The 16,456-nt window shown below is 46.5% G+C and overlaps 1 protein-coding gene across 1 annotated transcript; it reads left to right on the top strand.

Annotated features, from left to right (window-relative positions):
• Positions 1–505: 505 nt before the first annotated feature.
• On the top strand, positions 506–16,046 carry MPC2 (mitochondrial pyruvate carrier 2). Its single transcript, XM_052795230.1, has 5 exons — positions 506–739; positions 11,965–12,005; positions 13,886–13,970; positions 15,022–15,133; positions 15,800–16,046. Exons 1-5 carry the CDS (start codon positions 634–636, stop codon positions 15,855–15,857), a joined length of 402 nt encoding a protein of 133 aa, XP_052651190.1. The 5' UTR covers positions 506–633; the 3' UTR covers positions 15,858–16,046.
• Positions 16,047–16,456: the final 410 nt, after the last annotated feature.

Below are 16,456 nucleotides of genomic sequence, written 5' to 3'. Positions count from 1 at the left end.
GCCCCGCCCCCGCCGCCAGGGAGGGGGGAGCAGCGCTCCGAGACTCCGAGCGTCTCGCGCGAGCTGGGAAGGTCGCGCCGAGGGGGCCCGCCCCGCCCCGAAAGGGGAGGGCGCGTCGTGGAAACGGCGGGTGCCGTCAACGCGCTCGGCTTCGCCGGCCGAACCGGCTCTCGAGGCAAGCGATGAAGCCACAAGGCGGCCATCTTGGGTTTGGGCGTGCGGTCACGGCGCGGGGGTTTCCCGCGACGGCCATCTCGGATGGGAGAGTGAAGCGGCGCCGGCGGCCATCTCTGAGCCGGGCGCTCGCGCCCTTCCCCAAGACGGCCGGGACACCGCCTCCGAGCGCCTGGCGCCAGCTCCCTCGCGAGGCGGGGGCGGGCCACCCTAACCAATAGCGCTGCGCGAACCCCTCCGCCCCTCCCCGCCTCTTGCGGAGGCCGCCAATCAGCGCGCAGGAAGCGGCGCTCCTCCCCCCGGCACGGGGGTGACAGGTAGGCGGGGCTCACTGGGGGCGGTGGAAGGACGGAGGGTCGCGGAGGGAAGGAGCTGCCGGCACCCGCTCGCCCCCCGCCGCCGCCGCCGCCGCCGCCGCCGCCGCCGCCCGGCCCCCGCGCCCCCCCTCGCCGTCCCGACATGGCGGCCGCCGTCGCGGGGCTCCGTGCCTCCTACCACCGACTGCTCGACCGCATCGAGCTCAAGCTGCCACCGCGGTTCCGGCCCTTTTACAACCACCCGGCAGGTAACGCGGCGTCCTCCGCCGGCGGCCGGGCGGCTCCGCGCGGGGAGGGCCGAGGGGGTCACCTTGGCCGCCGGTTGGGTCCGCGGAGGAGGAGGCGGGGTGCGGGGGGTCCCGCCGGGGGCTGCCGCGGCTGCCAGAGCGCTGGGCAGCGGGGTCCGGCGGGGAGGGAGGCGGGGTCGGGGGGGCAGAGCCGTGGCTGTGGCGCGGGGAAGACTGCCGAAGAGCGGGCTCCTGCTCGTCAAAGGAAGACTTCTCTTCTTTGGAAGGACGGAAGGCGACAGGCGCGACGCGAGCTGCTGTTGCTGCCGTCTGCCGGGATGCACGAGCGGACCGGAGCGCCGCCGCTGCCGCACGGCTCCGCCGTTTGAACGCGGGGGGCGGCTGGGCTGCCTGACCCTCCTCCGGGGGCCGTGATGACTTCCAGAGGGGCCCGAACGCTTCAGCTGCCACTTCTTTCACGTGGATGTGCTGGAAAAATAGGGGGGAGCGCGGCAAGGGTTCCTGAAGTGTACTCTGGTTTAAGTCAAGCCGCTCTTTGCTTTATTTGCTTTCTGGTGAATCCAGCCCTGCTACCGAGGGCAACTCGTGCCCTTGAGGAATCCGCTGTCGTAGCCGAAGGGCTCCTGTGGGGTAGGAAGGGCTCAAGATTCCCTGAAATGGGCTACCATCACCTGACCTAAAGCTCACCTTTACTTGAGCAAACATGGGGGTTTGTGTTATTAGGGAGAACCCTCTTGTAAAATGATCTGCTTCAGTGCCATTGAGGTGATGTTTGTCATGTAAACAAATTGCATAGGATAGTTAAAAAGAGTGCTCGATAAAATCCCAAAATTCCATAGGCTGCTGATCCCACTGTTTTGTTTCAGTGTGATATGCATCCTTGACTCTTCACCTACCTGGAATACGCACTGTAGAAATGGACTTTAGTTTTTAGTCAGTTGCTCCGTCCTCCTATAATGGACCTTTCTTGAAATGAAAATTGTTGCTTTATAGAAATCACAGTTAAAGAGTGAAAACTGCAGTTTATCAAAATGTCTGATTCGTACTGAATTCACTAGACCTATATACATATTTAATATTGTCGTGGTTTAACCCCAGCCAGCAACTAAACACCACGCAGCCGCTCACTCACTCCCCCCCACCCAGTGGGATGGGGGAGAAAATCGGGAGAAGAAGCAAAACCCGTGGGTTGAGATAAGAACGGTTTAATAGAACAGAAAAGAAGAAACTAATAATGATAATGATAACACTAATAAAATGACAACAGCAATAATGAAAGGATTGGAATGTACAAATGATACGCAGTGCAATTGCTCACCACCCGCCGACCGACACCCCGCCAGTCCCCCGAGCGGCGAATCCCTGCCCCCCACTTCCCCGTTTCTGTACTGGATGGGACGTCACATGGTATGGAATACACCGTTGGCCAGTTTGGGTCAGGTGCCCTGGCTGTGTCCTGTGCCAACTTCTTGTGCCCCTCCAGCTTTCTCACTGGCTGGGCATGAGAAGCTGAAAAATCCTTGACATTAGTCTAAACACTACTGAGCAACAACTGAAAACATCAGTGTTATCAACATTCTTCGCTCTGAACTCAAAACATAGCACTGTACCAGCTACTAGGAAGACAGTTAACTCTATCCCAGCTGAAACCAGGACAGTATCCACCCCTTATTCTATACCATTGACGTCATGCACAGTTCCCATACCTTTAGTTACATCCTGATCAATCATCACTTTTCCATCCCTTTAAGACATATGAGCAATGATATATATATATATGTATACACACACAGAGATATCATTCCTTTAGTTCATGGGTCATGTTCATAAAATGTTCATTGAGTTCATTTAGTTTCCGACTCTGGGCTCCATCTGTCATACCAGTCTTTCTGGGCAGGAGGGATGGTGCAAAGTCCTCTCAGTCGGTAGAGCAGAATTGGGCTTCAGTGCAGTGTGACAAGCAGGTGACATTTGGCGCAGCAGGAGGATGGTGTGCACCGTTGGATTGTTGCATGCTGGAGTCAGTTCTGGTTCCATCACTACTGCGCTTTGCTCAGTTTTATCACAGTTCTTTTCTTGCTTGATCTAAGTGATTCTTACTATAGTACTATGGATATAGCACATAATTATAGTAAGGATAATATACAGTAGCAGGGTTATATAGCAACTAATATACAGTTTAATTCTGGCTGTTCTCACCTAAAATTAAATCCCCTTGAGGCACACATCGGACTTCCCCATCTTTTCGCATCACCCACCAAGTGCACCCAGGCCCTTGAGCAAAAGCAATCCCACGAATGGGTTTACCTTTGCCTGAGGCAGGAGTAACCCAGACTGTCTTCCCTAACATATTTTTTATGTGCACTACTGGGACTTTATCCCCTTCTACAGTATGTAAAAATTCCGACTGGGCAGGGCCACCCCGATTGGCAGATCCTCTGGTGTTGACTAACCAGGTGGCTTTTGCTAAATGTGTATCCCAATGTTTGAAAGTTCCACCCCCCATTGCTCTCAATGTAGTCTTTAACAGTCCATTGTATCGCTCAATTTTCCCAGAGGCTGGTGCATGATAGGGGATATGATACACCCACTCAATGCCATGCTCTTTGGCCCAGGTGTCTATGAGGTTGTTTCGGAAATGAGTCCCGTTGTCTGACTCAATTCGTTCTGGGGTGCCATGTCGCCACAAGACTTGCTTTTCTAGGCCCAGGATAGTGTTCCGGGCGGTGGCATGGGGCACAGAATATGTTTCCAGCCATCCAGTGGTTGCTTCCACCATCGTGAGCACATAGCGCTTGCCTTGGCGAGTTTGTGGGAGTGTGATATAGTCAATCTGCCAGGCTTCTCCATATTTATATTTCAGCCATCGCCCTCCATACCACAGGGGCTTTAACCGCTTGGCTTGCTTAATTGCAGCACATGTTTCACATTCATGGATAACCTGTGCAATAGTGTCCATGGTCAAGTCCACCCCTCGGTCACGAGCCCATCTATATGTTGCATCTCTTCCCTGATGGCCTGAAGCATCATGGGCCCACCGAGCCATAAATAGCTCACCCTTATGTTGCCAGTCCAGGTCCACCTGAGCCACTTCAATCTTGGCAGCCTGATCCACCTGTTGGTTGTTTTGATGTTCTTCAGTGGCCCGACTCTTGGGTATGTGAGCATCTACGTGACGTACTTTTACAACCAGATTCTCTAGCCGGGATGCAATATCTTGCCACAGTGCGGCAGCCCAGATGGGTTTACCTCTGCGCTGCCAGTTGCTCTGCTTCCATTGCTGTAGCCACCCCCACAGGGCATTTGCCACCATCCATGAGTCAGTATAGAGATAGAGCACTGGCCACTTTTCTCTTTCAGCAATATCTAATGCTAGCTGGATGGCTTTCACCTCTGCAAACTGACTCGATTCACCTTCTCCTTCAGCAGTTTCTGCAACTTGTCGTGTAGGACTCCATACGGCAGCTTTCCACCTCCGATGCTTTCCCACGATGCGACAGGATCCGTCAGTGAACAGGGCATATTGCCTCTCATTTTCTGGCAGTTTATTATACAGCGGGGCCTCTTCAGCACGTGCCACCTCCTCCTCTGGCGACATTCCAAAATCTTTGCCTTCTGGCCAGTCCGTGATCACTTCCAAAATTCCTGGGCGACTGGGGTTTCCTATGCGAGCCCGTTGTGTGATCAGTGCAATCCACTTACTCCACGTGGCATCAGTCGCGTGATGTGTAGAGGAGACCCTCCCTTTGAACATCCAGCCCAGCACTGGCAGTCGGGGTGCTAAGAGGAGCTGTGTTTCAGTACCAACAACTTCTGAGGCAGCTTGAACTCCTTCATATGCTGCCAATATCTCCTTTTCAGTTGGAGTATAGCGAGCCTCGGATCCTCTGTATCCCCGACTCCAAAACCCCAGGGGTCGGCCTCGGGTCTCCCCAGGTGCTTTCTGCCAGAGGCTCCAGGTAGGGCCATTCTCCCCAGCTGCAGTATAGAGCACATTTTTAACATCTTGTCCTGTCCGGACTGGTCCAAGGGCTACTGCGTGAACAATCTCCCGTTTAATTTGTTCAAAGGCTTGTTGTTGCTCAGGGCCCCATTGAAAATCATTCTTCTTTCGGGTCACTTGATAGAGAGGGCTTACAATCAGACTGTAATTTGGAATATGCATTCTCCAAAACCCCACGACACCTAAGAAGGCCTGTGTTTCCTTTTTATTAGTTGGTGGAGACATAGCTGCTATTTTGTTAATCACATCCATTGGGATCTGACGACGCCCATCTTGCCATTTTATTCCTAAAAACTGGATCTCCCGTGCAGGTCCCTTGACCTTACCTTCTTTTATGGCAAAACCGGCTTTCAGAAGGATTTGGATTATTTTCTTCCCTTTCTCAAAGACTTCTTCTGCCGTGTTGCCCCATACGATGATGTCATCAATGTATTGCAGGTGTTCCGGAGCTTCACCTTTTTCCAGTGCAGTCTGGATTAGTCCATGGCAAATGGTGGGGCTGTGTTTCCACCCCTGGGGCAGTCGATTCCAAGTGTACTGGACACCCCTCCAAGTAAAGGCAAATTGTGGACGACACTCTGCTGCCAGAGGGATTGAGAAAAACGCATTAGCAATGTCAATTGTAGCATACCACTTGGCTGCCTTTGACTCTAGTTCGTATTGAAGTTCTAGCATATCTGGAACGGCAGCACTCAGCGGTGGCGTAACTTCATTCAGGCCGCGATAGTCAACTGTTAGTCTCCACTCCCCATTAGACTTTCGCACGGGCCATATGGGACTATTAAAAGGTGAGCGAGTTTTGCTGATCACTCCTTGGCTCTCCAGTTGGCGAATCAACTTGTGGATGGGAATCAGAGAGTCTCGGTTGGTGCGATATTGCCGCCGGTGCACCGTCGTGGTAGCAATTGGTACTTGTTGTTCTTCAACCCTCAGCAACCCCACAATCGAAGGGTCTTGAGAGAGACCAGGCAGGGTAGACAGCTGTTCCGTGCCCTCCGTCTCCAAGGCAGCTATACCAAAAGCCCATCGATACCCCTTTGGGTCCTTAAAATACCCTCTCCTGAGATAGTCTATGCCAAGGATGCACGGAGCCTCTGGACCAGTCACAATGGGGTGTTTCTGCCATTCATTCCCAGTTAGGCTTACTTCAGCTTCCAATACAGTTAACTCTTGGGATCCCCCTGTCACACCAGAAATAGAAATGGGTTCTGCCCCTTCATAACTTGATGGCATTAAAGTACACTGTGCGCCGGTGTCTACTAGTGCCTTATACTCCTGTGGGTCTAACGTGCCAGGCCATCGAATCCACACAGTCCAATAGACCCGGTTATCCCTTTCCTCCACCTGGCTGGAGGCAGGGCCCCTCTAATTCTGGTCAGAGTATCCAGTATTCACTTCTCGTAAAATTGGCTCAGAAGTCCCTTCAAGAGGATCAGAAATAAGATCAGCCCTTCTACTCTGTTTGGAAACCGGAGCGGCATTTTTCCTGGTAGAATCCCCTTTTGTGGTGTTTTTTCCTCGCAGCTCACGTACCCGTGCATTTAGGACCGAGGTAGGTTTTCCATCCCATTTCCTCATGTCCTCTCCATGATCACATAAGTAAAACCACAGGGCACCTCGCGGTGTGTACCTTCTATATTCTTTCTCTTGGGCAGAGGAGCGCTCACTCCTAATAGCTGAGACATTGGTCCTTACAGGTGGGCAACAGGACATCTCCTCTTTGAATTGCTGGAAATCCTCGGACAGCTTCTCCACAGCCGAAATGCAGGCTTGTAGGGAGGAGGAGAGATTCTCTTCGTATTGACGGAGTTGGCGAGCCACTTCATCCACTGTCGGTGCCTCTTCGTCTTTCCAGGTCATTATTGCCAGTGAGTTGGCATAGGACGATGGTGCGCTCCGTACAAACTTCCGCCACATGGGTCGTGTGCATTGGACTTCGTCTGGATCTTTGGGTAATTGTGGGTTGTCCGGATCATGATGAATTGTTTCTAGCACAGCTAATTCCCTCAGATATTGGATACCTTTTTCCATGGTTGTCCACTTGCTTGATTGACATATAACATCTTCCTTAAAGGGGTACCTTTCCTTCACACTTGACAGGAGTCGCCTCCAGAGGCTGATGGCTTGTGTCCCTTTTCCAATTGCCTTGTCAATGCCACCTTCCCTGGCAAGCGATCCCAGCTGCTTGGCTTCCCTACCTTCTAATTCCAAGCTATTAGCCCCATTGTCCCAGCATCGGAGGAGCCAGGTGATAATATGCTCACCTATACGGCGGCCAAAATCTTTTCGCATATCCCGCAGCTCACTCAAGGATAGGGACCGGGTTATTACCTCTGGTTCTGCCTCTTCCTCCTGTTCCCGTGATGACCCTGGTTCGCCTTCATCCTTCGCTAAGCGAACTGATTTTTTTGTATATTTCTTTTTCTGTACGGGGGCAACTGATACTGGTGCAGGTTGGTCCACTGGTTCAGTTGCAGTACCGCTCGCCGGGTCTTGGATAACCGCAGTGTCTGTTGCCAAGGTTTGGGTAGCTGCTGTGCTCGTTGCTGGGGCTGGAGGGACCTCAGTGCCCGTTGCCGAGGTTTGGGTAGCTGCCGTGCTCATTGCCGAGGCTGGAGGGGCTGCAGTGCCTGTCACTGAGGTTTGGATAGCCACAGTGCTCATCGTTTTGTTGTTAGGTCCAGAGACCTTCTCTTCCCCTTGAGGGTACTGAGTGGTGTCGAACAGGGCTCGATAGGCATGGGCCAGGCCCCAGCACGTTGCAGTAATTTGTATCTCTCTGGAGCTGCCGGGGTGACAGCATACCTTTTCCAAATATTTTACTAGTTCTTCTGGATTCTGCACTTGTTCAGGGGTGAATTTCCAAAACACTGGAGGTGCCCACTTTTCTAGGTACTTGCCCATACTACCCCACACACCCTGCCACTCATAATTATCCAGCCTTGGGGCAGATCTCTGGGTGATTTTCTTAAATAGTTGTTTAACCTTAAATGAGAGCTGAACCACGTTCAGAAGCATGCTAATTCCTAGCAGTAGGGCTAGGACCGTGCTGGTCCCAACATCCCAAGAGTATTCAAATTTTTCAAAATTCTCAAACACCATTGTAACTGGACTGAGGGAGAAAGGAGAGGGGAAGAAAGGTATCCCACCCATAGACTGGTTTTCCAAGGAGGAAAGGTAAATGGTATAATTATTAATAGTTTCCCACAGATGGCTTCCACAGTATAAAGGTGACAATGCTGGGTGCAAGTACCGGATTAATCCCACAGCCGACGACTTTATCATACCATAAACCAGTGTTATACAATACATCAAAGCGAAAACCTTAATCCACCTCCCACGGATGATAAGCAGCAGAAGAGGGACTACATACAGCAAGCGAGGTGATACATAACAGAACTTTAAAAACCAGAGCAACAACTCTAAGAACACATAAATCAACATAATGACCAGCAACTATTAGACCGATATAATGAATGCTTATAACAAATTTGTTTTAACAAGCTCTGGTCAGGTTTGTCGTTATCTCAACCCTTCGTGCCCCACGTTGGGCGCCAAAAAAGGACTGTCGTGGTTTAACCCCAGCCAGCAACTAAACACCACGCAGCCGCTCACTCACTCCCCCCCACCCAGTGGGATGGGGGAGAAAATCGGGAGAAGAAGCAAAACCCGTGGGTTGAGATAAGAACGGTTTAATAGAACAGAAAAGAAGAAACTAATAATGATAATGATAACACTAATAAAATGACAACAGCAATAATGAAAGGATTGGAATGTACAAATGATACGCAGTGCAATTGCTCACCACCCGCCGACCGACACCCCGCCAGTCCCCCGAGCGGCGAATCCCTGCCCCCCACTTCCCCGTTTCTGTACTGGATGGGACGTCACATGGTATGGAATACACCGTTGGCCAGTTTGGGTCAGGTGCCCTGGCTGTGTCCTGTGCCAACTTCTTGTGCCCCTCCAGCTTTCTCACTGGCTGGGCATGAGAAGCTGAAAAATCCTTGACATTAGTCTAAACACTACTGAGCAACAACTGAAAACATCAGTGTTATCAACATTCTTCGCTCTGAACTCAAAACATAGCACTGTACCAGCTACTAGGAAGACAGTTAACTCTATCCCAGCTGAAACCAGGACAAATATTAATGTAATTTTTGTATGCAAAGAGTCAATATGTCCAGTGCTTCCATTGTAAAGGTGCCAAAAGCCTCTGAGTGCCACATTCATCCTGTGTGAAATGTGGCGGCTTCCAATTGCTTGTATTGAATACAAGGCATGGTGAGCACTGGGAACATCTATGTTCATTCTTCATCAGAACTGTAGTACTAATTGAAAAAGGCTTTGGAGGTTCTCTTGCAGTGCTTTTCACTTCATGGAACTGCCTGTGGGCCACTCTTGTTCACCACCATCACACTGAAATTAATCTTAAAAAATCCATTTTTTAGGGACTCTGTGTGGGTCTGTATGTATATATACATATATATCTGCCATAATCCGTACTGATGGCGTAAGTGAGAAGAGCCACAGGGCAAGCAGGTATCAAATCTGAACCTCTGCCACTTCTGTTTCAGCCTTGAATGTCTTGAAGGTGGGTCTGTGAGAAAGTTATGCAATAGATGTCACTCTGACTGCAAAACAAGTAGGTTAAAAATGAAAGGCTCACATTTTATCTCTGGTGATATCTAAGTTTCTAGTCTAATTTAGGAGTATAAGTGTCATTATAATGAAATTATAAATCACTTGTGAGAAATGAAGAACAATGCCTACTTGTTTTCTAGCACACAGAAAGCTTCCAGTGAAGTAATTGAAGCCTGGTCGGAAAAGCTGTTTCTTGGCTGGCGTTGCACAGACCGAGGCCACTGGAGGACAGCGAAGGGCCTGGGGTACAGCACACCAACTCCCCAGGCTGCCACAGAGCAGGGAACATTGCTCTTGGCAGCCACGGGGAAGCGTGGGCTGTGCTTCTACTCCCTCTCCTTTGGCCTCTTTGGTTCACTTTGCCTGATTAAACTAAACTCTCCAGGACAAAGACTTCTTACATTTAATAGAAGTTGTAAATTCTATAAGCTGGTCACACACACAGTGTCCAACTTAGCCTGTGGTATGCCCCTGCTCTGATGTGCTGCTGTCAAATTCATCCTTGAAAAATTCCAGGTGTCAGGATCTGGGAAGAGCTCACCCCAGCTGGGTGCTTATTGGAGTGCATCCAGAAGAGGTGTTCTGCTTAAGGCGTTTGACAGTCTTCCCTTATAACAAGCTTGGCTTGGTACCTTACTTGTCTTCAATTGTTTCTTACTTTTGTAGTCAGCAGTTTTAAATTATCAAGTTATCTCTTATTAATAAAAATTAATGTCAGTCTTCTTGAAAAGTTTGCTAGCTGTTTAGGGAATGTCGGTTTAATAATTTATACTCACCCCACATTCTCTAGTACTCCAAATCTGAATTTGTATTTTAGAAGAAAATAGATGATAGTAATTAAAGCTACTTTCGTGGGACCTCTGTAAGACTGATTTACAAAGAGCTGTATTTGCAGCCTGATACTGACATACTAAGTAGCTGCCTAAGAGAACAGCAACTGAAGTTTCTATCTTTAAAAGATTAATATTGAGCTGTATTTATTCAACAACATTAGGCAGTTTTAGTGGCTGCACCACCCCAGGCATCCTAAAAAAATTAAATCCCGTGTAGGTAGAAACATTCAGTTATCCAAGACAAAAGTAATGTGCTGGTAGTTATTAACTGCAGTTTGAAACTTGATCACTATCACAAGCAGTGTGGGTCTAAGAGGGCTTTACGCAAAGCCGCCAAGCCAGTTTTTGTTGCCTTCTGTGCTGCAGTTGCCCTGCCCTTTTATAGGGCTTAGTTGGCTTTAAGGTGAGCAACTGGTATTTGTAAGAATTAGTCTTATCCCCCAAATTATGAGTTGCTTCACAGGTGCTTGCTGTAGAAACCTGACAGTTAATTTTTCCCAAGTCACAGTTTTAAACTTGAAGGTACTTAAAACAGGGAGTACAAATAGTTACTGCAAGGCCTTTTTAAGGCTGAATTGTTAGTGAAAAATTAGCTCACATAAAAAGCAAGCAACCAAAGTCTTAGTGTTTATCATATTTAAAAACTTTACTCATAATATGTAACATATTATGGTGAAAACTTGGCTTCATCTTGCATGATATCAGAATACTGAGCAGTGGCCTAGCAAGACCTAAAACTTCATGTGTTTTGATGAAATCGGAACCAGTGTCCTGACTGTCTCCCAGTGCGGTGGGTTGGTACTTTGGATCGTGGTCTCTCTTTTAAGACTTTGAGTGGTAGTCCTAGATTAATGATTTCTGGCGTGGTTGGCAACCTGCACATTGTAGGTGTGGCATTACAGTACTTTGTTTTAACCAACCAGTTGCTATTTTAGCACTGCTGTAAGACATATGTATTTGTAAGAGAGATGTTTTCCCCCAGATCCCATTCCATTGACTTTTCTCCCTTCCTTCTGTAGATCTTGTCCTCTTCCCCCATAATCCTCCTTGGCCTATTGGTAGATTATTGGGGTGTAGGGTTGATTGGGTGGGAAGCATTGTTTCTGCTAGAAAGACGTGGTTATTCAGGGATGCAGATTAGGGTGAATGAGGACACTCTCCTTGTGACATTTACTGCTACTTATGTTTGCGATTTGTACTCTCACTTTAACCATCTAATGCTGCTGCGCAGCATGTCTTCGGTAGCATGAAGAGGTGGGCTGTGATTTGGGAAGGGAAGGAGGAAGTGACTTGTTACAGTACCAGTAATAAAATATTTTGGGGTTTTAGTTTACAAGATTCAGTTCACAAAGATTTCAAATACTATTTCTGTTAGTCCAGCTGTAGAGTAGCTTTTAATCACTATATAGAAACTGTCTTCACTGTTCCTAGGCCTTATCCTAACTCTTTGCACTGTAAGTGCATTTTGCCTGCTCTAGTGTCGTTTGCTTAAAAATGGAAATACAAAATCCTACTCATCTGTTGCAGAAATGGGTGGACTGATTACACAACTGAAGGTTGATGCACTGAGCTGATGAACTATAAGTATTAGGTGATAGAGCTCATACAGTGATAGAAACTGCACTAATATACAAATTCATTATTTAAAAAAACGAAACAACCCCAAAACTTACTGTGGGTATTAAAACAGCTACATCTCACTGAATAATTTAACTTCTTTTCTTTTTTTCCCCCTCCTCCCTCAGGTCCCAAAACAGTGTTTTTCTGGGCGCCTGTTATGAAATGGGTAAGTATAAGATGCCAGCTGGTGTCTGGATCGCAATCGGAGGGCAATCTACAGCAACCCATTGAGCAAGCAATGGTTTCGCTGCAGGTATCTGAGCCTACAGAAAGATTTAATACAAAGGCTCTAATTTGTAATATACAGGGACGAACAAAATTAGCCTTAATAATGTATAGCACAACATGCAGGGGATACAGTGGGAGAAAAACGCTTTGTGGAAAAAATTGTACTCTTTGCTGAAAGTTTCACAAAAGCTTTCTTTTGTGAAACACTAACTGTTGCTCAAGGTAGGCATGAGCTGGCATAATTCAAAATGCTTAAAGCATGTATTTCGTCTGAGATTGAGGAATTTGAATAGTATCTTAAGGAAGCCAATTCCTAAGCCTCATAGTTTGAAGGCAGGTTAAAGTGCGTCAGTGTGCAAGGTAATCTTGAGAAAACAAAATTAAAACGGCACTGCCATTTTGGCTATCAGTAGCTCTCTGCTTCCTGTGCAGTTCTGCTTCCTACTTGGTTACATCCCTTGGCTGTGTTTGTGCACAGGGTAAAGTATATGCCTCCTCCTAATTCACTGTACTCCTCCTAGTTGTTGTATTGGTACAGATGAAATAAGTGACCTCTAAAATCATAAAGCTGTTTGATCTCCTTGTTTGATAACAACCAAGGATATAACCTGCTCTTACTATTGCCAGCTGGTTTGTAAGTTTGCCATTGTTAACACCAACTTTTTATAGGCCACAGGCAATGTGTTATGCTCTAAGCTGTAGCTTGGTTTCTTTGACAGTCTAAACTGCAGCTGCAGTAACCATGGTTAACCTTCCCCTTTCTGAGAGACTCCCCCAGGTAACATGCTCTTGAGCCTGAGCATACAGGCAACTCTTCTGAGCAGGCTGGTGTCGACTGCTGCTGTATCAAAAGAGCTTATGCACAGATGGTTTTTCTTTTGTGAACATGCAGGAAGACTTCTCTAAGCTCACAGTGAAGTTCTTCAGTGAGAAGTTAAAATGACTTTCCCCCTACATGGCAAAGGTGCATTTACTGCAGTTACCCAAGTGTGCTGAAAGTCTGTACCTCCATGGCACCACTGCAGCAGTATCAATCCCATAAGTGAGGCAGCACACAGAAGTATCTACCCTTGAAAACTGGTTTCTTGATTGGAGCCAAAGGAGTCCTTAGTGGCAGTCAGTGAATTAAAAGTGTTAGGACTCTCTTATTTGTGGGATTCAGGTTTTTTGGCTTTGGGGTTGGGTTTTTTTGGTGAATGCCTGTAACGGGAACATGAAATTGTATTTCCAGTAGAGGGCAGTAACACAACAAACCAAATCAAGCAGCGTGGTTGCTAGTAATGTCAAGTAGATCAGCCAAGCTATTCCTCACCTCACCTGAAGTTTTCTTCTTTTACTGAAATTGTATTAAAAAAGAAGCACTTTTACCTCCTCAGATGAAGCTGAGTGAAGACTATATGGTGTCACACCTACATCTTTACCAGCAATATCTCACCCTGAGCTTCAGGAAGAAAGGCCTTATTTAGATAAGCTTCTACTTGTTGCATGAAAACCATTTTTTTTTCCCAGCTGCTTTCTTAAGCTTAAAAGCTTAAATTAACCTTGTTCTTAAATTAATACAAAATTGCCACTGCCTGGGATTTTATTGCAAGCCAGTTGCACCCCACCATAACTGTGTTCTTATTCCTACCACAAGGGACTAGAAGTGAATGGGGTCTCCAAGAGTCTAATTACTCTGCTCATATAATGCATCCCATTTCCTGCATAATGCATATAGAATAAGCACTGAGCTATGAAGCAACTTCCCCTTGTAAAGTGTCTGATCTGTTGCAGGAGGTCCTGGTACTTGACTGGTGCTCACTGAATTTCTCTTTACAGGGTTTGGTATGTGCTGGAATGGCTGATATGACCAGACCAGCAGAAAAACTCAGCACAGCACAGTCTGCAGTACTAATGGCCACAGGTAAAGCCAAAGTTACTCCATGCTTTTACACAGCACCCTCTCTAAAACTGTATATGCTTCTTTCTGAATCCTCCATCAGTACTAATCCACTTCTATAGAAAAGTATTAACTATAATATGCTAGCTGTCACTATTGCTGTCAGATGATAATTCTAGGACAGATGTATACTTGTTATTAAATCTGTAAGAGTTCTGTGATTATATAACAGTTTTCTACACGTGTCTTAATTTGGAATTGTCCAGAGCAAGTTGTTATGAGTTAGGATATGAGTTTCATCTCTTAAGTTACAACGATACCACTCATTCCACTAAGTGACCTCTTTTGCTTCAGGTCAAGTAATTTTGAAATCAGTCCAGGGTATAGTGACTTTTTTTAGAACAGACTTTAAGAGATTAAACAATGGTAGGGTAATTACACTAACATAACTGGAAAGAATTTCCATGTGTTAAAAGAATTTGGAAGCAGTGGGTACATGGACTGCTGCACTGCTGTCTGCCCTGAATTTTCATGCTGGCAGAAACAATATTCTGTATTCAAGGTGTTCTACCAGATCTTGTCAGGGGTGGGACTTGTGGCAGCTAAAGCTGAAAATCAACATTACAGCTGCCACCTTCTTCCTTCTCTAGACTTTATTTTGATATCCGACACAGTGCTGTGCATTTTGCATGATAGATAAGCCTTTCTTGACTGGTAAATTCTGTAATCTCTAAGCTGGTGCAGCAAGCTGGATATACTACAGCAAAATGCCACTACCCTGCAACTGTGCTGGAGAAGTAAGGTCTAGACTGCAATAGAGTACAGAGGATCTTTGTTTGATAATAAGGCTATGATTGACCTTATTGTCTAGTTATTTGGAAAAATGCAATACCTGTCCCACTGGCACTTGATGCGCTTTTAACCGAGAAATGGCTAGTTATAAGAAAAGCAGTTGTCTAACATGAAGTTGTAAAACTTGTTTACTTAAACTAGCCCATAATTCTGTCTCCAAACTTAGGGGAATGTCTGAATATTTCACTTTAAAGACTTAAGATCTTTCCCCTTCATTCAACAGGCCTTATTTGGTCAAGGTACTCTCTAGTTATTATTCCTAAAAACTGGAGTCTGTTTGCTGTGAACTTCTTTGTTGGCTGTGCTGGTGGCTCTCAACTCTTCCGAATATGGAGGTATGTATTAAGAAGGGCTACTCTACATACTATAACTAAGCATTCACACCACCTCATCTTAACCAGGAATTTATAAATTCCACCAGCCTCAATGTCAGTGCAACAGGCAAGAGGAACTGAACAATTAATTAAACATTGCAGAACTTCTTCGCTACATTGTTAGTTTTCCAGTTAAGTGGGAGCAAAGCTTTAAATATTTTCAGTATAGCTAGAGCACGTTTTAAGGAATGCGCTATGCAAGCTGTAGTTTCTGGGTCTAAGGCATTCTTTAAAAGCTGTAGGTCTGACTGACAAACAGCCTAGACTTTCTCCTCCTCAGAAGTTTTGCACTTTTGCCAGCTTTCAGTGTTGAATCGTGTCAGTTCAGCTGGATCGAAGGGCTCTTAAGCAGAGCAGCATTTTTTTTTTTTTTTTTTTTTTTTAGTTATTTCTTGAGGGCAAATTTGGAGTTCTCGGGATTCAGTACTGGCCAGGAATGAGGCAAACTTAACAACAAATTTGGAACTTCTTACATGAACTGAACTATCCTATCCTGAGTATCCACCCTCAAGCCCGTTGTAATTTTAAACCTCCTACGCTGACCAGATTGTTAGGAAGACACTGTTATTGTAACTGGTGTTCTATTCTTAGTCTCCACTCTTTTTTAAAATTTTTTTTTCCCTATAGATATAATCAGGAGCTAAAAGCAAAACAACAAGAGCAGCTGCAGCAAAGAGATGCCTAACCCAACAGGTCAAATCCAACAACGCACAAACCCTTCCCCATGGGACCTAGCTTCACTAATTTTAATGTTTTTTCCTCTGAGAAAATGAAAGAGGAATTCTAAATGTCTAGACAGCAAGTGTTTTCTAAGTGCAAATAACAATATCTCCATACATTTAAATAAAGTGCAACCTTTTGAATTGAAGTAAAATTGTGTGTCTTATATTGCCTCTTCAAAAGAAACTGATTGTTGATTGTGCCTAGAATGAGTTGCTGGGCCCCACCTTATCTGACTCTAGTGAACAGTGCCGGGGGTGACATGGTACTGGTGACAGTCAGCCAGAGCCTCAGACTGAAGTAATCGGTCTGGGTGGGGTTTTACCATACTTGCAGTAACCAACAACAGTAGCATTTGCATTTAATTCCCTGATGCTCTTCCTTGGTAGCGTTAGGATATTCTTTTCAGCTATGTATATCTTCCTTTGTTTTCCAGCCAACGCTGTCTTTAACAAGAGCAGGGCAAACTAGTATATGTCACTGGTGTTTTAGCTTCTGTCATCCTTTACAACTAGAGGCAGAAGATGGGCACATTTAAGCACCTGGTTCTTGGGAATGTGCAAA

This window comes from Harpia harpyja, chromosome 8, assembly GCF_026419915.1.
Source record: "Harpia harpyja isolate bHarHar1 chromosome 8, bHarHar1 primary haplotype, whole genome shotgun sequence".
NCBI lineage: Eukaryota > Metazoa > Chordata > Aves > Accipitriformes > Accipitridae > Harpia > Harpia harpyja.
Note: the sequence above shows the minus strand (reverse complement) of the source record. Positions and strands in the feature narration are given on the sequence as shown.

Bases quoted from the DNA above. Each gene is read 5' to 3' on its own strand.
- MPC2 (XM_052795230.1), top strand. From the start codon at position 634: ATGGCGGCCGCCGTCGCGGGGCTCCGTGCCTCCTACCACCGACTGCTC. The intron at 13,971-15,021 runs GTAAAGCCAAAG...TTCATTCAACAG, and splicing joins TGCAGTACTAATGGCCACAG to GCCTTATTTGGTCAAGGTAC. The intron at 15,134-15,799 runs GTATGTATTAAG...TTTTCCCTATAG, and splicing joins CAACTCTTCCGAATATGGAG to ATATAATCAGGAGCTAAAAG.